The sequence below is a fragment of the Ursus maritimus genome, unplaced genomic scaffold (assembly GCF_017311325.1).
Source record: "Ursus maritimus isolate PB19 unplaced genomic scaffold, ASM1731132v1 scaffold_17, whole genome shotgun sequence".
NCBI classification, from domain to species: domain Eukaryota; kingdom Metazoa; phylum Chordata; class Mammalia; order Carnivora; family Ursidae; genus Ursus; species Ursus maritimus.
The window spans coordinates 56,660,432-56,681,146 of record NW_024424119.1 but is presented as its reverse complement, the minus strand read 5'-3'; the positions used below and the strand labels follow the sequence as shown (position 1 = coordinate 56,681,146).

Here is a 20,715-nt window from a genome sequence, read left to right as displayed (position 1 = left end):
AAGGGTCTGCAGAGGCGGGGCAGGGCCGGCGCTCAGACAGCCAGCACTGAGGCACCCCCATGGAAGCCGGCCCCTCCCAGCTGGGTCCTGACTGGTATGGTCCCCGCGCCGAAGCTGCATACAACGTGGGGGGCGGCCACGCATCTTTCCTGCGAGAACCCTGGGCTCTCACCTGACTCAGCTGTGTCTAATGTGCTCCCGTCTCTTCCCATCCCAGCGCCCCCACACCCCCTTTTTAAACCTTGCTAAGAACAACTGGCTGGGAGGCTGCTAGGACTGTGGTGTCGGCTGGGAAACTCAGGTGATGTGTCCCGAGCCTCCAGGTGGCCGGAGGAGGAGGAGGGCCCAGCGTGGCGGCTCAGGGATGCAATGCAGGTGGACCCTGGAAACCGCTCCTGCAGGCCACGAGGCTGATGGAGGTGCCCCCAGCAGGTGCCCCATCCCAGGCAGGGCTTCCCGCCAAGCCCGATGCTGAGTGGAAGCGGCAGGGAATGCCTTGGTCCCGAGCCCCACCGTGCCCACCCTGGCGGTGTCAGGGCCCCTCGCTACGTACTCTTCCACATTCAAGTCACATAACTGGTAGAACATCTGTCGATAGGGCGGCAAGGCCCCCTCCCGGAAGACGTAGACCGAGTCCTGGGGAGAGGACGGGAGGGCGGGACAGTGAGTCAGAGCTCGGAGCTCTGCCTGGCCGGTCCGCACCTGGCGGGCCTGGCTCCTCCCCGCCCCCCGGATTCAGGGGAGCCAGGGGCAGGCGTGCAGAGGCTCCGACATCCCCGGGCCTGGGGCCACATGGTATGGCGTGGACTGTCACGCCAGCTTCGCGAGCCTTCTGCAGTCCGCCCTCATTCCTCACCACCTCCTACCAACAGGTCCTGTTCTGTGGCCCCACAAGCCGCCCACTGAGAAACAGGGTTTACCGAGTATCCGTTTTCTAGAGGTAGGGATGGTGGCCCGAGTGAGAGTGCTTGAGGGGAAAGATGGCCACTGAGGTGAAGACGTGGCTGCCCTCATGAGAAGAGGACGCCGACGGCACCTGTCTCTGTGCCCCCCGTGCCCCCCACCACGAGGCAGCCGAGCCAGGGCTGGGGGTGCAGCTGGCAGCAGCCTGGGCGGGTAGAAGGCCCATAGACTCCCACCATCGGGTGTGCTGAGGACCCCCGCGAGCCCGTGAGGGGTCCTGGGCTCTTGGCTATGAGCACCCCGGCTGCCCACACCGGGGGGGGGGGTCTGCCACAGCTCAGCACGCACGCCCCCACTCAGCCCATCTGGGCAGCGGCCACGGGCTCACAAAAGGCAGCCACGCACAGTTGCTAGTGTCGCCTATCCCTCCCTGAGACATGCCCAGACGGCCCTCAGTGCCCGCAGCGCTGGGCGGGTGACACTGAACTCTCACCGTGCTTCCCAAGGCCGTCCTGGAAGCCGGGAGTCATGCAAAGGCACCGGCGGGCAGAGCGGCCTGTCAGAGCCCTTCCCGGTGGCCCAGACCGGGGACTCGGGGAGCGCGTGTGCGCCCAGCCTGCACGAGGGAGGTGCCTCCTCTCCACGGTCCACTGCGCCCTCAATCGGGGGGTGGCTGCTCTGCTTTGGGGACCGGGGCACCCACCTTGAGCTTGTACTTGTTGGAGGTCGATTTCCGTGTGCTGGCCATCCCCGATGGGCCCAGGCCCTGCTTCAGGTCGTGCATGGTGACGAGCGGGCTGGCTGCAAGGGGACAGCGCAGTACTTTGGAATATAGGGGAACGTTTCTCCCCGACCCCTCCCCAGCACGCTGGCCGCTTGGGAAGCCCCACCGTACCCCAGAGTCCAGATGCCCACCTTCCTCGGCGTCTCTGTGAGGGCAAATCAGCCGTGGCCCGCAGGGCGCGCAGAGGCACTTACGCATCTTCTTGACAGTGATGGGAAGGCTGTAGTTATAGGTGCTGCGCTTGGCCTTGACAGGCATGTCACTCGGGGCGTAACCTGCAGACGAGGAAGGGCGTGTCGGGTGCAAGTGGGCGCAGAGCCCCTTCTGGCGAACAGAACTGACTTCGCGCTCAGTGCACCAGGGGTTCGCTGGGGCCAGCTCCTGAGAAAGGGACGCCAGGCCCCTGTGCACCAGGCACCAGCAACCACCATTCCAGCGCCAACCACACAGGACTGCGTGCAGCGGCTCACTGCAGGCCCGGGGACCGCACGCTTACTGGGTGCCTGGCCCCCACCTCAGGAACCGGAAGTAAGCGGAATAACCGAGTGGATGAGTAACGGGTTCAGCAGCTCGAGGGCCAACGGTGGAGCCAGGACTCAAGCTGGGACCTTCATTTCTATGCTATTCTGCAAAGATCTTACCAAGGAGCAAAGAAAGCCTTTTTTTTAAAAAATTTAATTTAACTTATTTTATTTATATTATTATTATTTTTAAAGATTTTATTTATTTATTTGACAGAGAGAGAGAGACAGCCAGTGAGAGAGGCAACACCAGCAGGGGGAGTGGGAGAGGAAGAACCAGGCTCCCAGGAGAGCAGGGAGCTCGATGTAGGGCTCGATCCCAGGACCCTGGGATCATACCCTGAGCCAAAGGCAGACGCTTAACGACTGAGCCACCCAGGCGCCCCAAGAAAGGCTTTTTTATCTTCACCACATGGATACATTCTTATTACGAAAGAGAATGCCAGCAGAAGAAAGATATTAAGAGAAAGCTAGAAAGGCAAGGTTTTAGTAATTTTTACCATATTTCATTCCACAACGGATTCGGAAATCAAGGACTTGATAAATCTTGGCATCTGGGTTTTTTCGGGGATCATACCCATATCGGATCCACAGGCTTCTCCAGGGACCTGTTATCTGGAGACCAAAGATGGGAGTATGAAGTGGGGCCAAGGCTGGTCCCTGGCTCCCTCAGAGATGCAGGCCCAGGCCGGGGCAGCTGAACACACTGAGAGTTGGCGGACACAGCTCTGGAACCCCACCCTGGCTCTGTTGTGTGTGGCTCTGTCACCTTGGGCAGGTCGTCTGGCCTTTCTGAGCCTTGGTCTTCCTTTCCCGTCGCTTCTGTGAGGATTACATGAGATGATGCCCTGGGAGCCCTTACCACTCCACCTGGCACACAGGACGTGCCCAGTGCATGTTTCTGCCACCCCAACAAGCAGTACTTCTAAAGTCCTTAGGTTTAGAAAGCCAATGCTAAAAGACAAAGAGCGGCTCTCTGAAGTCTGGGGTCTAAGCACAGGAGGGATGAGCCTTCCTTGTGCTCCACTTGTCATCACCGTCATGGTCACATCTCAGGCTTGCCTCGCCAGGGCTCCACGTAGGGACCCTTGGCAGGTAGGATGCCTTCCTCCAGCACCTTTGGGAACCGTGGTAATGATACCCCATCCCCAGGCCCTCCTGGACTGAGCCCAAGGTGGACCTACCCCTCCCACCCCCACCCCTACTCAACCCAGGCAGAATGAGCCAAGGCTGGTAGACCTGTGGTTAGGGGGCCTGGGCTCTGCGCCAAACAGGCTGGGGTCCCAAGTGGCTCTGTCACGTGCTGGCTAGAGGACCTTGGCACATCGAGTCACCTCTCTGAGCCTGGCTCTGCCTCAGAGGTAAGAAGGGAATTCTGCTGCCACCCCCCAGGGAAGAAAAAAAGGATATAATAGGTACACAGCACTTAATCCAGCATCTGGTCCTTAGAACGTTCTCAATACAAGAGCATTTAAAAACGTATAATCCCTTTATTTAAAAGTACATAATTACTCTTTACTCCTAAAATCATCCCAGTATAGCTACCGTTACTAGGAGATGGTGGAGGGACTTCCTGGGGCTATAATGAGCTGCCCGCGGTGCCCAGGGTGCCCGAGGGCACTTGCTCTGGCTGTAGCTCTGAGAGATCGTATCAGTGATCAGGGCGACCCTGGTGGGAACGAAGGCGAGAGGCTGGGCAGGCACTCACCATGTAATAGGCCATGAAGGGCAGCAAGACCTTGAGCTTGTCAGGGTGGACGCTGATGTTGGCCTTGACGGCGTTTCGTGACCAGATGGGACGGATTTCAAACAGCTGGGGGGTCAAGGCAGAGACTGAAATGAGCACCAGCAGCTTCCCGCCTGCCTGGCTCAGACTCTCCAGCATGGTCTGGTCCCCAGCAGACCCTTCGGGAGAGGAGCTGGAGAGCAGCTGGAGAGCAGGGGCTGACCAGGCAAGGGGCAGCCTCTAGGAACGGCTGCACCGACTGCACACCACACCCAGCCTGTGTGCCTGAAATGACCACGAAGGACATGGTCTCTGTCCTCATGCAGCTCACAGGACGGTGGGGGAGGCAGATGACCAAAGGAGCCAGAGCAGGGCCAAGAGGGGAACATGCCAGAGTTCTGGGACCCCGAGCCCCAACCTAGAGGGTGGAGCCTCAGTTGGGACGTCGTGAAGGCTGAAGAGGATGGCCTGGCCCAAGGGAGAACTGTACCAGGCCAGTGTGGCTGGAGCGCTTGCGTGGGCTGGGGATTGGGCTGTGTCTGGAGGACTAGCAGGGCCCTCGGATAGTGGTCCCCCATGGTTCCCCTCCAGTGACCAGTGATTGCTGAGGCCAGTCAGGTGTCCATACAGTCTCTTTAAGAAATAAACCCCGCAAGGAAACAGTCTGCTTCAGCAAGGGCAGAGGTAAGCCTCCGTCAGCAGCAGGGTGGCCTCCCCGAGAACCTGCCATCCATGCCCGGGAAGGCATGAGCAACAGAGGCCCCGCTGACTCCTCCCAGGACCTGCCAGCCAGGGTGCAGGCGGAAGGCCGCTCTGTCCCCTGCAGCACTAACGGGGATGAAGCATCAGGGGGCACACAGTAGGTGCTCCATCTGCTTTCTTGCCACTAGTGATGGATAAATGAAAGCTTCTTGAACCCCAGAGCTCCACTGTGAAGTCACGAGCAGACAACGCAACAACTGCTTACCACCCCTAAGAGACCTCTCAAGAAAATTCTAAGGAGTATTTTCAACCTTGGGAATGTAGGGCTTATCTTGGCGTGGCTTTGAGATGTGACATCTGGAGATGATACGTTCCCATATGCTGATGAACCAGTTTTAAAAAGTCAGTAGAGCCATGGGCAAAACGAGGGAAGGGCCCAGGTGGGTAAACGGGAGGTGGTCAGTGCAGAAGCGAGCCCCGAGCTCACCTTCCTCAGCTCCTCCTCCACCTTCCGGTCCATGGGGTTGGTGGAGATTTTCCTCCACGTCTGGACTGCGGCCTCCAGCGGCTGCGTGGGCACCTCGTCCTCCTCAAAGTTGACAAAGATGGCGTTGTGGGGGCGCCGGGCCCTGCTCAGGCCAATCAGGTTCTCTCCTGAGACGGGGGGATTGTTGTAGCCTTCCCTGGGGCAGAGAGAGCTGCGGTGGGCTGGAGCACCAAGAGGACCCCAGGCACGGGCCTGCCGGACCAAGCAGGGAGCCCGCCAGCTGGTGACGCCAGCAGCCCACGTGGGGGTGCCTCTCCCTGGAATCTGTGTTACGGGTTGGGGGAGAATCTCAGCACCTGTGTTCTCAGGCTGACAGCCGGGCAGGAGCAGGGGCAGCAACTGCTGCAGAGAGCTCAGAGAGGCCCCGGGGCCCGCAGCTCGGAAGCCGGGGGAAGCCGAAAGTGGTGAGGCTGCCGGTCTCACAACCGCATCGAGTCACACACAGCACCCGACAGCCCGTGGAAAACGGAAAACCGTCAGGCAGGAGTGGGGCGGGCAGGTCAGCCACACAGGACACGCTTGGACAGCTGTCAGGCAACGCCTACACTTACTGACTTCTACGATTCACTTCCTTAGCCGTCAAAACAATCCCACGAGGAAGGAACCAATTTCCTACGGAGTAACTGACAACAGCCAGAGACCTACCTAGAGTCAGAGCTTGGAAGGACAGAGCTGGAACTCCGGGCCCCATGAACCCTGTCCTGCCACCCTCTGACGGAGCACGTTTGGCCCAGAAGCATCAGGATGACAGCTGGGTGAAGGGAAAATGGACATTACTGAACAGCACTGTCCTATAGCACGGGGGTCAGAAGTGAGGGTTCTAGCACCAGCTATGGTCAAGCCTCTCTCTGTTGGCACCGGGCCAAGATGCTCAGGCGATTACCTCATTAAGGTAGGATGTTGGGGGCACATGGGGGGCTCAGTTGTTGAAGCCTCTGCCTTCGGCTCAGGTCATGATCTCAGGGTCCTGGGATCGAGCCCAGCATCAGGGCTCTCCTCTCACTGGGGAGTCTGCTTCTCCCTCTGCCCCTCCCCCAGCTCGTGCCCCTCACCCTCAAATAAGTAAATAAAAAATCTTAAAAAAAGAAAAAAAGCTTGGCTGTCAGGAATGTCAAGCCCATACTAAGGGGAGAACAGTCTCAAGAAGCCCACCAGCCATCATGAGCTTCAACGATTATCACCACTCGGCCAATTTCATTTCACCCGCACACCACTCCAAACCCACGAAATTATTTTGAAATACATTTTTTTACCTTTTTTTTAAAAAAAGGATTTTTAAAAAGATTTATTTATTTTAGCTGGGGAGGAGAGAGGGAGAGGGAGAGGGAGTCTTAAGCAGACTCCATGCTAGCGAGAGCCTGACCTGGGGCTCGATCTCATGACCCTGAGATCAAGACCTGAGATGAAACCAAGTCAGAGGCTTAACCGACTGAGCCACCCATGCACCCCTTGAAATACATTTTAAATTATGTCCCGGATATCACACATTTTCATTCAGGTGATTATTACCTTTTATTTATTTTATTCTATTTGGGGGGGAGGGCAGAAGGGGTGGGAGAAAGAGAGCCTTAAGCAGGCTCCACAGCAATCTTGAGCCAAAGCAGGGCTTGATCTCATGACCCTGAGATCATGACTTGAGCTGAAATCAATGGCCAGACACTTAACCAAATGAGCCACCCAAGACCAGCCAGGTGACTTACCTGAGTTTGTTTCCATTCTACCTTAATTTTCTACACAAGTAGAAACCGTCTGCGTATTGACAAAGGACACACAGGAAAACAAAATTACAAAGACGACAGCAAGCCTGCGCCTCTTTTATAGAGTGCATTAGAAACCATCCCGAACAAGTGTCATATTACTGTCTTTAAAGACATCCCCCAAGACCCTGAACACCCCCAAGAGGGAAGGCCCCAGTGGCTCACTCCAGCCTGGGCAGCCCACCGCCAGGGCCTGTCACCACAGGGAAAGGGCTCCTTGGCTGCCTCGCTGACTTCCCTACTAACTTCCTGAAGGAGGAGGGACCCCTGTGAGGCCAGCCTCCAAGCCTCTCCTCTGCCCACGGTCTTGCAGGAAGCTCGGCTTCCCTGGACCCGTGGAGGGTCAGCAAGGCTGCGGCCTGGCCTCCCCGCCAGCCCGGTACACCCAGGAAGGCCAGTGGCGCAGGAAAATCAATAGTGGCCCTGGGAAAAAACGCAGGTTCTTTCCATCTGCTGGAACATCCATAAACCACATGGGGAGGATAAAGGGCCTGGGGTCCAAGGGCAGCTGCCCTGCCTCCCTCGCCCTTCTCCCAGAGGCTGGGGAACAGCTGCCTACGGGCCCCACAGGACAGAGGGGTGACTCAGCCGCTCCAGCCCGTGCCCGGGCCCAGCGGTGCAGAGAGGTCTAGTTTCCCTTATGTACTTTTGTGTCTGTTTCTGACTCTGAGGGGAAATGCTTGTGGGGGAAATAATTAAAGCATTTCAGAAATATGCAAATCGTCTCTCCCCCACCTGAAACTCCTGAGGCGAGTACTACACACAGAAAAAGCCGTCACCGCTCCCGGAGGGCTCCGGCTGGGAGGGGTGCGGCCCGACACCTTCTGCTTACACAGTTGTTCTGTACGGCCCTGGAACCACCCCTGCTCCTGTGGTCAGAAAGGGCTGGGGAGGGGGCCGTAGATTCAACAGGCCGGAGCACAGCAAATGGAAGCTGCTGGGAGGCCCGCTTTCGGCTGGGGAAATTGAGGGAGGACCGGCACCGGCAGGCGCGGGGGAAGCCGGTATGCTCGCTCGCCCCGGCAAGAGCGCGGCAGGTTCATGTGAGAACACAAGTCCTTCCCGTGGGAGGCACGCAGACTGCTTTCTCGAGGGCGCTCTGGGAGGCTGGGGCCGGGCCAGGCGCAGCCAGCGGCGGGCGGCACAGCTGGGCCTCCGCGGGAGCGCTCGCTCTACTTCGGTCTGTGTTTGGAACGCTCCGTATTTTTTTAGGGGAAGAGAACTATACACTTTCCTTCTCCTTAGGATCAAATCTAAGCCCCCCACCATGGTCTATGAGACCCTCACCCCTACCGCTCTCCCAGGCTCCCTCTGCAACCCCTCCTTCACAGGCGCCAGTCCCCAGGTCTAGGATGTTCTCCCTGGATCTTCACCTGCCCGGCTCTGTCATCATTCAGGTCTGTCTCAAATGTCAGCCCCTCTGACGGCCCTGAGCCCTTACCCACTCATTGCCCCTTATTACCTGCACCCCTTTTGTCTCCTCTAAGACGCGCATCTGGCCACAGGCCCATCGGTCGCTCATGGTCCACCCGTGCTCCATCCACTCCCCACCACCCAGCGTGGACCTCATCTGTTCTCTGCTGGCGCAGGGCTCTAAGAAGTGCCCCGGGCTAAGACCCGCAGTCGGCGCTTGTGGATGAAAACATTTACTGAGGAAAGAGAACATTTTTCATCCTCTCACCCCTCTACAGATAACTGTTCTGGGCCCCATCTTCCAGATTTTTCTAGATTTCTACATCATAATTTATTATTATACCATAGAATGTGCTCCTACACCTGCCTCTTTCATAGAGCAAGGTACCCTGGGCGAGCGCCACATCAGCCCACGAGCCTGCTCTCCCACACGCTGCACGGTGTTCCCGGCCTAGAGGGCTGTAAACTCATTAGCCACATCCCAATTAATGGATGAATCACTTGTTTATTCTAAGAACTCTGCCAGACACTCACCGTTCTAAGTATTTCAACGTGCATGCTTTTGGGCATGAGTCTTCCACGGCTTAAGGTGACATCCTGAGTCCCTCCCTGTGGCGTGGGAGCTCTGAGCAAGGTCTACGTCACCAGTTACGCTGCCTCTGGAGGCACTGGAGGCACTGGAGCCACGGGCTTGCAAAGCCAGCAGTGCCGACTGCCTGACTCGGGAGTGGCAGAGTGGAGCCTGGGACCCAGGCCCTCTGACCACAGGGCCCTGGCTCTGAACCCTGACGCTGCAGGGGCTGGGGTGGGGGGCAGGGGACGGGCTTACCGGTGCTGCGTCTCTGGTCGATAGAAATAGTCCACTGGGGTGTCCAGCCGAGAGAAGATGGGTGGGGGGATGTAGAGCGGCAGCTCTTGGTGGAAGAAGCTCTCCTTCTCAGGCCTGAGCATGAGCACTTTGTCGTACATGGACATGTGCCTGCCGCCGGCCTCCGTGTGCACCGCCAAGTACTGGAAGTCGGACATTCCTGGAAAGAGAGGCGGCCAGATGGCGGACTCCTGACTACACCCTCCGGGGACGGGCAGCTGCTGCACATCGACGCCCCATGTCCTCGGATGTGCCGAGGGAGCCGTGCAGCGGCTGCTGCCGGGCCATGGTGGGGGAGCCGCAACAGCACCGTCTGAAACACTTCTGTGCACGCGACTCCGCGCACTTGGGAGTCTCCCGGAGGGGCTGGGCTGCGGGGGCGATGCGGTGCGTGAGGGTCCAGGCTAGGTCAGTGCTTCCTGAAATGCAGAGTGCACACGACTCACCCGGGACCCAGCGAAAGACTGTGGGATGCTGTGCCTCAGACAGGCCCCAGGGCGGGGTGTGGGCCCAAGCAGACAAATGGAACACGTATCCCTGGAAAACCTCACCCCTGGAAGGACGGCCCTCTTTGGGGAGCACCGCACGCCACCAGAACGACCGACATTCCAAATGCCCCGCGCAGGGATCCCAGGTCCTGGTTCCGTCCCTCTGAGCCTTCCAGCCCCCCTTCTCCATGTGTGCTCTCTGCAGATTCTCTCAGAACTGCAGCTGACGCCGTGCGCTAAGGTGCACTAGTCATCTGCCAAGTGCCTCCTGCGTGCGAGAACCGGCCCTTGAACAGCATCCCCGGGCCCGACCCTTCACAAGGGCCTGAGGAACCCAGGGTCCCACACTGTACGACAAGAGCCCGAGGCTGAGGGAAGCTGAGCACCGACCCAAACAAACTGGCTCTTCATTACTCGCCTGCCCCACCCCAGCCCACCCCTGACCACCTCCTCACTGGGGTTCCCTGTAGGTAGCAAACTGATTGAGGACCACGGGAGACACCCAACTGGCTAAGAGTTCAAAGAAACGTGAGGTCTCAAGGGGCTGAGGTGACCTGGGAAGGCTTCAGAGGAAAGGCAAGACCAGCACCAGTCCAGACTTAGAGAAAGTTCCAAAACACTGAGGGTCAAAAATCGGAGACCTGCTAACCAGTTTTAATTGGCCCCACATAATAGCCTTAAAAATTAGGGGATTACTCATAGAACGTCGGCTTTTCTTAAGAATGCAGAAGATGGAGCAGCAATGAGCCCACAGTCCGTTGAGAGCTGTTGCAGGGAGGGAGGAACGTGTGCCTCTGGGACAGGGCCTGCGCTGTCCTGCTCGGCTCATGTCCCGCCCCTCATTCCTGGGCATAGGCTGGCCCCCTTCACGGTGTGGACGACCCACACAGCACCTGCAGGAATGTGGACACAGGTCCTAACATAACCCAACGCACTAAGTTGCAGTTACCTTGAAACTTGTAAACGGTGGAGATGATGCCAAGTGTCTCTATGTCAAATGTGACCTTAGGGTGGGCCTCAGGCCCCGGCACCTCCCTTGGCCGCCTGGTCTTCCTCCTGATCCGGAGCAGCAGGCTGCTGGTACTGAAGCGGTTGGCGCACACAGGGTGGCAGTAAGGGTCCTTGGGCCGGAAGTACAGCTCCAGCCTCTTGGTGGGGTCTGCGTAGATCTGTGGTGAGGCCACGGAAGACAGTGAGGCAGTGAGCAGCTAAGCAGCTGGCAGAGAACCGCCCCTCACTCAACAACAGCCTGACAGTGACCCAGCTGACAAGGCGCAGGCCAGGGGGCTCGTGGTTCATTCTGAGCTTTTAATTCTCAAAAGACCCATTTTTTGAACCCAAGTATCTTAGTTTTTATCTAGTAGAGAACATGAGGATAGTCTCTTCCTTCTAAAAGGCTGGAAAGCTGGGGACGATACCTGCCAGGTACGTAGAGCCCCTCTCCCTCAGGTGCCCGTTCAGTGCGGGGAATCATGTGCCTCCCTGGCAACGCTCCATGGTGTGCTTCTCACCCCCGAATGAGAACTGACCCTGGCAGGGTGGAGTGGCTTGTCTTGACCCTCCCACCCTAGGCACTACCTGCTCCAAAGGGTCTTGCTATTCGGTCTCACGTGCAAATGTTTCTAGGTCCCAAGGAAATGAAATCAATTAGTAACAAGCACTTTGGCTCTGGCTAGCTGTCACTTATCCTTTCCAAGCCTTGGTTCCTTCTTAAAATGGAGATATGAATAGTACCTACTCACGGAATTGTTACAATGATTAAATGAATCGTTGAATCATTGAATATGCAACACGCTTAGTCTGGTGTCTTAACTCGTGGCGAACACTACATGTGTCGCCCACCCGTGAGTGCTTGCCCCACAAAGGATAGGAGGGACACAGTAAGTGTCAGCTGGGTGCACATGAAAGCTCCAACAAGGCTCACTGGGCCAAGAGCATCTGCCGTGTAGCTTGCTGGCTCCCCAAAACTAAGGACACAGTCTGGCCCTTCGGAGGTGCTCAGGAAACATCGAGGGAAAGAAGGTTAAAAGGAGCCCGAACCTTCAGGAATCCCTTCTTACAAGACATGGATCTACGAGACTGTGAGTCTGGGAATAAACCCAGCCGTGGGCCTGGCAGAGACAGTGCACAAGCTGCATGAAAGGGACGAATCAATGGCCAGTCTCTTCCAAAAGGCTCACACTGTAGTCGGGTACAAATATCCCTGGGGTTAGTGAGAGCGGGGTCCTGTCAATGTCCAGGTAAAGTGAGTCAGTCAGGATAAAAGAACACAGCACGACTAACTGGGTCTCTATGGCATCCTGTGCTTAATGATGGGTTTTCAATATTCATTAAGCATGAGGAAGCAGCAGGTAAGAATTCAGACTTTAGAGGGGAGACATGCATGAGTTCAAATCCCCACTGTACCATGTGGGCGTTTCTTTGACCCAACTTTTCCTGCCTGAGTCTTTAGGTAAAAAGGGAATAATGGTACCTAACTCACTAGATTGTTATTAGGATTCAGTCATGCATTTGACAAATATTTTGGAAGAAGGCACTATTATGGATGTTAGGACTGTAGGAGTGAACAAGAGAGACCAGGTCCTGCTCTTGTGGAGTTTAGTCTCAGAGCCAAGAGGCCAAGACAGACAATAAAATGTGTTAAAACATAATTTCAGATTGGAATTAACAGGTCAGGGTGCCTGGGTGGTTCAGTTGGTTAAGAATCTGCCTTTGGCTCAGGTCATGATCCCAGAGGTCCTGGGATGGAGCCCCACTGGGAGCTCCCTGTTCAGTGGGGAGCATGCTTCCACCTCTCCCCTGCCCCCCCCCCCCATGTGCGCTCTCACTCAAATAAATTTTTTTTTTAAAAAAAGGGAATTAACAGGTCGAGCAGGCAGAGACGAACTACTAGAGGCCACTTTGATTAGTGCAGAGGAGTCTCTACAGAAGAGACGTTTCAAGACCTGGTGCGTGTAAATCACTTCCCCCGAGCGTTGCACCAGGTAAGAAGTCATCCTAGCTCCCTCATTTTCCGGGAGACCTTGAACAAACTGCCTCGGTTTGCTAGTAAAATGCGGACAATGTCACTTGCTACCTAGCACGGTTCTAATGAGGATGGAATGTAAGTAAAGCACCTGGTACCACCCTTATCTTTTTTAAAGTTTTATGTATGTATGTATGTATGTATGTACAAGCAAGGGGAGCAGCAGGCAGAGGGAGAGAGAGAAACACACTCCCCGCTGAGCAGGGAGCCCAACGCAGGCGCCCCCCATTACCACCTTTAACCCCAACAACACAACACCTGGTCCCCTCTCCTGTTAGGCAACGATTCCTAACCTCCCGCGTTTGGGTCTTTTCCTCTGCGAATGAGGAAATGGCAGCACAGCACGATGGGAGGGGGGGCGCGGCTCCCCGGATCGCCGGAGGAGGGGATGGAAAGGACACCCCGCCCCTCTCTGGGTCTCCACTACAGCCTTTTCCCACTGCTTCCAGGCAAAAGCTGTCCTCCCCCGCGCAGGAGGCAAGTCCCCGCCCACCGGCCGCCCCAGCGCCCGCCCCGTGTTCCGTTGCCAAGGAAACCACACTTCCCCAGGTAGTCCCGCCCCTCCGGCCGAGGTCCCGAGACTCGGTCTCGCCTACGGTCCCGGCCACTACCCCCCCGTCCGGCTCCTCACCCGGGAAACGCCCTCTTCGCCGCCCAGAGTCCGCAGCATCTTGGACACGTCGCGCACCACGCCTGGATACTCCACGCACACCATGCGCCGCTCGCGCCGCAGGTCTAGGGGGATCGCGACCCCCGGCCCCGCGTCCGCCCCCGCCGTCGCTGCCGCCGCCATCCCTGCCCGTCTGGCCCGGCCTGGTGCGGTCCGTTCCCGCGCGCGCTCCTAGGGGCCTCGCCGCAATGGTTCCGCGAAAGAATCGTTCCGGGCTCCTTCGCCGCTCGAGACTCTACATCCCTGGGCTCAGCGAGACTCGAGGCCTCTGAAAGCAAAGGCCCGAGTCTAGGCCTCCAGGCTTCGGGGTGAAGGACCGCCTGGTCCTCGATTTGGGGTTTAAAGAGAAGAGGGTAGCCCGAGGGCCGGGGCAAGGGCTTGTCACTCCTAGCAACCCTCTAGGGACCCGAAGGACTGTGAGACACCGCCCAGTTCTCGATTTCAACCAATGAAAACCCGAGGGCCCACGAAGCATTAGGGGGAATCCGGCTTTCACCTCTTCTCTCTAGACTCATAGGTTTCAGCCAATGAGAAAGCAGAACTGGGCCGGGTCCCCGCCCCTTCCTAGGACTCCTTCCAATGACGGCTCGGGGGCGGGCTCGAGGTACACTTCCGGCGAGGGACGGTCCTCGCCCTGAGTAGATTTCCGGCCGACGGCGGCCGAGGGGTTTCCGCAAGTGTTTGACTCCGCTTCTGCTGTCCGCTCGGGGAAGGGGTCTCCAGCGTGTCATGGAGGCCGCGCGGAGTCGGATGTGGATATGCGAGCGTAAGGAAACCGCTTCGAATGCTCGCCCCACCGCCACGCCCAGAAAACCCCGAAGCGCCCTCCGCCGCGGAGCTCGGGTAGGAAAGTGGGCGTCCGTCCCTCTTTCCTTAGCGATTTAAGCGCGTGCTGTGTGGGGACAGAACTGTGGGGAGCAAAGTGGAGGACACGGGGGGGTCGGAGGTCGACATCGGCCAGACGGAGCTGAAAAGTGGGTACGCCTCGCGGGTGAGCTGTCTCTGGGAATGCGACGTTGAGCCCCTGCAGGGTTTTATACCTGGAGTGCCGGACCTGGCTGATGCGTAGGGAATGGGTCAGAGAGGCGGGAAGCAGACTCAGGTGCAGACCCCCTGGGAAGAAGGGGCTGCAGGAGATAGAGCAAGGAACCCCTGGGACGTGGGTACCCCAAGTTTCTGAAATGACTTCTGAATCAAAAGAAGAGGACTTCGTTGTTCCAGATGGATGTAAGAGGGCCGAATCATCGGCTGCGGTGGCTGTTACATAGGTTTTTAAAAGGAAAATCTGTAAGCTGTGAATGTAGGTCATTATAATTGGAAGACCCAGCCAGTAGCCCCAGAACTGAAAGAAAGGTCCCCTCTGACGGTAGCGTGAGCAGTCGACCAGCAGCAGCTGATGCATGAGCTGGAGGAACCACAGCCTCGCCAGGGAACTTGCCCGTGAGGGCTCGGCAGTCCTTGACCTGCCTCTCTGGCAGGAACTGGTGCATCTTCCATCACCAGAGAAGGTTCAGTACAGCGAGGCCGGGATAATTCTCCGGAATTTTTTCATGCCTTGAGATGAAATTAACTTCAAATTTCTTGTGTCCTTTTGTTCTCATTCCATGCTCACCAAGCAATGTTCTGGTGGTTTAATTTTCCAGAAAGGAGACTAAATAACAGATATGTGTTGTAAATTAATAAATTGGTGTATTTACATCAGACTCCTGTGAGTTTGGTACACAGGAAATCAGTCCTGAATCCTGGCTGGGGAGCTCCTTCTTTGGGGGGAACTTTATTGATTCTGTGTTAGGGGAGGGCAGGGAGGGCTTTGGAAAATATTGTTAAGATTTTATTTATTTATTTGATAGAGAGAGCGTGAGTGGGGGCAGAGGGAGAGCGAGAAGCAGGCTCCCCACTGAACAGGGAGCCCCACTCACGGCTCCATCCCAGGACTCCAGGATCATGATTGGAGCCGAAGGCAGATGCTTAAGGGATTGAGCCACCCAAGCGCCCCTAGAAAATGTTTTCTTTGGGCCCCAGAATCTGAATATTCCTTTCTGGGCCGCTGGGTCAGTGTGGGAAGCACACAGTAGGTGTTTACGATTCCCCCGCTGGGACTGGATTGTTCGGCACCCTTAGAATTGGAGAGTAGTAGTGTTCACTTTTGGCCACTAGGTGGTGACAGAACGTCCTTGCAGGCAACACTGCCACCTCGTGGTCATCGGTGCCCGTGACACCTGGAAAAAGGCAAAGCGGCTGCTGAAGGACGAGAGATGGACTGGGGGCCGCAGGGAACAGACTCCTGAGTCCTGTGCTGGGCGGGGGTCAGCAGCCTGCTTCCGATCACGTCCGACCGCAGGGAGGCCACGCCTCTTCCCCAACGCACAGACGCACACCCAGGGCCTGGGATCCTCTGCCACTGGCCAGCGATGGGGCCCCCGGAGTGGGGCTCCTCCAGAGGCTTCAGTTTTCCTTTTAGCTCCAAGTGGGACGAACTTGCCGAGAACATTGGCCTTCCTAGTCAACTTGGCTTTCCAAAGCAAAATCAAACTACATGCACACAGGACAGAACTTCAAAGGTTCTTCATAAATTGCGTTTATGTTGCCAAGTTAAATAGTTTCAGATACGTGCCAGGCAGAGGTAAATTTACAATGAAGCTAATAAACTCTAAACGCCAGGGCACCTCAATTGCAGGTACTTTTTTCCCGAGGCTCTGGGAAGTGCCCTATCATTGTGTTCACACAGGCATATGTTTTTATAAATTTTTTTAAAAATAAGGTATTTCAGCGGCAATTGGTTAAGACTTCTGTCTCTACCTAACCTGCCCTCCATCACACTTGCCTGTGTGTTGGAGACATCACAGCGGCCACAGGCATTTAAGGGACTTGACAAGGGGGACGTCCAGCTGGGAGTACATTCGGTTTGGATTGCATGGAATACGTGTGCGGTCTGCAGTCACGTCTCTATAGTTTGGCTATTGCTGGCCATCCTATGCGGGATTGGCTTCCAGGGATACCCACTCTACCGTCCTCTGTGACACCTACTGGTGTTGCAGTATGAGGGTCCAGGGCCAAAGGTAGTTCAACTGTCAGAGCCAGAAGCTAGTCTGGAAAATTCCTTCAATTAATAGACACAAGCAGAGAAAAGTAAAAGGTACAGCTACTGTGGAAGAAAGTTAGGGCAGCTCCTCAAAAAAATTAAACCTAGAATGACCACATGATCCCGCAGTTCCCCCTTCTGAGCGTATACCCAAAGGGATTAAAGGCAGAGTCTCAAAGACATACTTGTACGCCCATGCTCACAGCAGCATTATTCTCAATGGCCAAAAGGCAGAAGCAATCCCAGTGTCTATCAACTGGTGATGGACGAACAGAGTGTGGTCTATCCATACAATGGAATATTACTCCGTCTTGAAAAGGAAATGTTGACACACGCTACAACATAGATGGAGCTTGAGGATGTTACACTACGTGAAATAAGCCAGCGGCAAAAAGACAAACACTATCATTCCACTTACCCGAAGTGCCTAGAGCGGCTGAATTCACAGAACCAGAAAGTTGAGCGTGGGTTGCCAGGGCTGGGGGAGAAGAGGGAGCGGGGAGCTGGTGTTTAACGGCTCTAGAGTTTCAGTTTGCAGGATGAACAAGTTGGGGGGCCGGCTGGTGACGGTTGCTTGACAGTGTGTGTACCGAACACTACCGAACCACACAATTAAAAATGGTTCAGATGGTAAATTTTCCTGGATATTTGGATGTCATGTAGAATTATTTATCATTTATTATGCTTTTTCCGCCTCATTCTAAGTAGTAATTTGCTTTTACACCTAATTTTGTATTCTTACTTTTGTTTTCTTCGGCGTGAAGAAGGACCTTACGATCGCGTGCGCTTCTAGCACCCCCAAATCTCAGACCTGCCCGGAACTGTTTCACTGTTACGTGGGAACACGTGGTCTTTCACAGCTTTCTAAATGCTAACTCAAAGTGGAACTTCTCTTAGGGTCTTTCCAAAGTCTGTACTGCCTGTCAGGGTGTCCCCTCTATTCCCTCCCTCCTCTCTGCTCCGTCCCTCCCTCTCCCTGTCCCTGTCCCCTCACTTGAAAATGTTTCCAAACAGCCATTGTGATTGTTTTCCTCGATCCATGAGTTCTTTAGACGTCTCTTGCTCGATATCCAAAAATTGGGGAATTTTAAAATTATCTTTTCTGTTCTTGACTTCTAGCTTAATTTCATAGTAGTCAGGGAGCGTATCCTATATGATTTCAGCCCTTATTTAAAATGCATTGGGACTTGTCGGGGCGCCTCGGTGGCTCAGTCGGTTGAGCGTCAGACTCCTGGTTTGGGCTCAGCTCATGATCTCGTGCCATGGGATGGAGCCCGGAGCCTGGCTCCGCATGGGTACAGAGTCCGCTCGGGATTCTCTCTCCCATTACATTTTATGTATTGGGACTTGCTTTATGGCCCAGCATACGGTCAGCCTTGTGAAGTGTTCTGGGTACATCTGCAAAGAATGTGTCAGGTTCGATGTCCTATATCCTTCCTGGGTGCGCCTGCGTGCGTGTGTCTGTCTGTGTTCGTCTGCTCGGTCTATAAGAGATGTGTTAAAATTTCCCACTGTAATCATGACTTTGCCTAGTCTCCTTGCAGGTTTGTAATTTTGCTTTGTTTCTGACTGAGGTCCGTGTTTTTGTGTGCATGTAAATTTAGAAATGTCACACGTGCCTGGCAAATTGGCCTTTAATGGTCGTGAAATGTTCTCTGGTCTCTAGGAAAGTCTAGATTGTGTGATGTGACTGTCACTACGAGAGGTTTGTTTTGGTTCACGTTTTCCTGATATCTATGGTTTTCTATCGTTTTACTTCCAGTGTTTCTGCAAGCTTCGATTTTTGTCTGTGTTTTGTAAGCAGGACGAAGTCTGCTCTTCCTTTTGTCTAATACCCTCTGTCTTTGAACTGGAGTATTTAATTGTTTTATATTTAATGTAATGCTGATCTATTTGGGTGTAAATCTTTTATATTCCTATTTGCTCTGCCTGTTCTGTCTTCCCCTCCCCTTTCACTTCCTCTTTTATACTAATTATATTTTATTATTCTGTTTTCTCCCTAATAAATAGCTGCACATACTTTTACTGGTTACCCTGGAGATTATGGTATGAATCCTTGTTCTATTAAAGTCAAATATGAATTAGTGCTCTTACCGTCTCCACAACAATGCAGAGACACATGTGCACTCCTCTTGCCCTTTGTGCCACTGTAATCACACCTATACACGTGCACAGTTTGAACATATTACATATAAAATATACATAATATGTGAGTATTATATATTAAAATATATCTACTTTTTTTTAAAAGATTTTATTTATTTATTAGAGAGAGACACAGCGAGAGAGGGAACACCAGCAGGGGGAGTGGGAGAGGAAGAAGCAGACTTCCCGCTGAGCAGGGAGCCCGATGCGGGGCTCGATCCCAGGACCCTGGGATCATGACCTGAGCCGAAGGCAGACGCTTAACGACTGAGCCACCCAGGCGCCCCTAAAATATATCTACTTTTAAATCAACTTTATTGAGGTATAATTTATATGCAATGAAATAGACCCAGTTTTAGAGTATCGTTCAGTATATCTACAAATATACGAGTGCAATCACCACCTCAGTCGTGATAGAGAATATTTCAATCATCCAAGGAATTCCCTGGTTCCCTTTGCAGTGACTCCCCCATCCAATTGGGCAGGGTCGCTTGGAGAGCCCAGGGCTCACGCAGACACGCAAGGATGGTGTTGGCAACTGCCCTCTCTGAGACCACCCACAAGGGAAAGTTTCTCCACAAAGGAGGTGGAGGGGGTCCTGAACAGTCGAGGGGAAAAAAGACAAATGATACCCAAACTGGATTCCTCCGTCTCTCCCCAAACCCCTTCCTCCTTTAGGGGGTCCTTTCTCAGGAATAGAACCAGAAATTTGAGTGTCACCTTGGATTCCCCAAGCTCCCTGGTCCCCCAGTCCATCCACTGCCACGTGGTCCACTCCATCCCCTAAATCAGGCATCCACGTTCTCTTCCCCTCCCCCATCGCCCCAGGCAGCTCACATCACCTGTCCGCATTACACCTGCCTGCAAACAGCCCTTCACTGGCCTCTGACATTTTTCCTCCAGGGGGATGGGTAACGATACTCTGGGTTCAAAATCCAAAGGACGCCAAAACCTACGAAGAGAAAAGCCCCTCCAACTCCTTTCCCCAGATCATGTTTTCTCTTAAGGTGACTAATGTTATCAGTTTCTTGTTTGTCTCCCTGGAGATAATCTGCATCATTATAAGCACAATTATATATATATGTGTGTGTATTTTTTTCTCCACCCCCTTTAAAGAGTGAACAGCTAACCCACAAATGGGTTATTATTATGTTTTCCCCTCTAATAAATAGTTGCCCATGTTTTTACTGGCTTCCCTGCGGAGATAATAGGACTCCTTGGTCTATTAAAGCCAACTATAAATTAGTTGACCACAAGTGGTAGGTCACCATACACTCCCTTCCGTCCCTTCCCTTTTCACTCGACAATATATCATTGGAATTACTCTGCGTCAGTTCACACGGCGCTTCCTCATTTCTCTGAACAGATGCCCATTATCCCACTGTATGGTTGGCCCTTGATTTCTTTCACCAACCCTCTTGAAGGGATACTTAGGTTGTTTCCAACCTTTTGCAAATACAGCGGAGCAATGAATCACTGTTGTGCGTCCTTTCATACACGGGCTGGATGTCTGGAAGAGATTGCTGGGTCAAAGGGCGTGTGCACCTGTGATTTCATTGCGCGTCACAACATGTTTCCCTGTTGGGACCTGCACCATTTATGATCTCTCCCTGGATGAGGCCAGGCTATGTCCTGGTTGTGGGGACTTCCCCAGCACCGGCCTGCCAGGGTTCCCTAGACCTAGGAGCCGTTTCATCTTGAGGGGCTGCCTGACCCCCTTGGGCAGCCTCGCCTCCCTCGGTTTCAGGGCCTCCCCGACTTCCCCCTGCAGAAGCCAGAGGGCGCTGCTTCCCCTCCATCGCAAATCCGATCCCTCCCCTGGCTGCCTGACACCTGCTGTGGTTCCCTACTGACTGAGAGTCTGAGGATCCAGCGGCCCCAGATTTTCCCGCCTCCTTCCAACCAGACAGCTTTTACCCCCCATCCCCAATTCCTGCCCCCCCAAGGCCTCCTTGCCTTTGACCTACCTTCTCCATCTCGGGGTGAACTTAAGAAGGGGTGTCCTCCTCGCCCTTTGAGGCCCCTGTGTGCGGCACATCGGCTGCCCCCCATTCCCCAGCCTGACTGCGGGGGCCGGGTCTCCT

The 20,715-nt window shown here is 54.7% G+C and overlaps 1 protein-coding gene across 3 annotated transcripts in view; it reads right to left on the bottom strand.

Annotated features, from left to right (window-relative positions):
- Positions 1-15,118, bottom strand: part of GTF3C5 (general transcription factor IIIC subunit 5) — an 18,225-nt gene extending 3,107 nt beyond the window's left edge. For 2 of the 3 annotated variants that reach the window (XM_040632118.1, XM_040632121.1), the window contains exons 1-9: positions 13,366-15,118; positions 10,659-10,878; positions 9,183-9,381; positions 5,124-5,319; positions 3,917-4,021; positions 2,709-2,823; positions 1,819-1,962; positions 1,607-1,704; positions 554-636 (exon numbers count right to left, since the gene is read on the bottom strand). In XM_040632118.1, the coding sequence (XP_040488052.1) occupies positions 554-636; positions 1,607-1,704; positions 1,819-1,962; positions 2,709-2,823; positions 3,917-4,021; positions 5,124-5,319; positions 9,183-9,381; positions 10,659-10,878; positions 13,366-13,527 (1,322 nt within the window). In that variant the 5' untranslated portion in view covers positions 13,528-15,118. The remainder of the gene's footprint in view (positions 1-553; positions 637-1,606; positions 1,705-1,818; positions 1,963-2,708; positions 2,824-3,916; positions 4,022-5,123; positions 5,320-9,182; positions 9,382-10,658; positions 10,879-13,365) is intronic. The other variant, XM_040632120.1, reaches the window with a different exon arrangement.
- Positions 15,119-20,715: the final 5,597 nt, after the last annotated feature.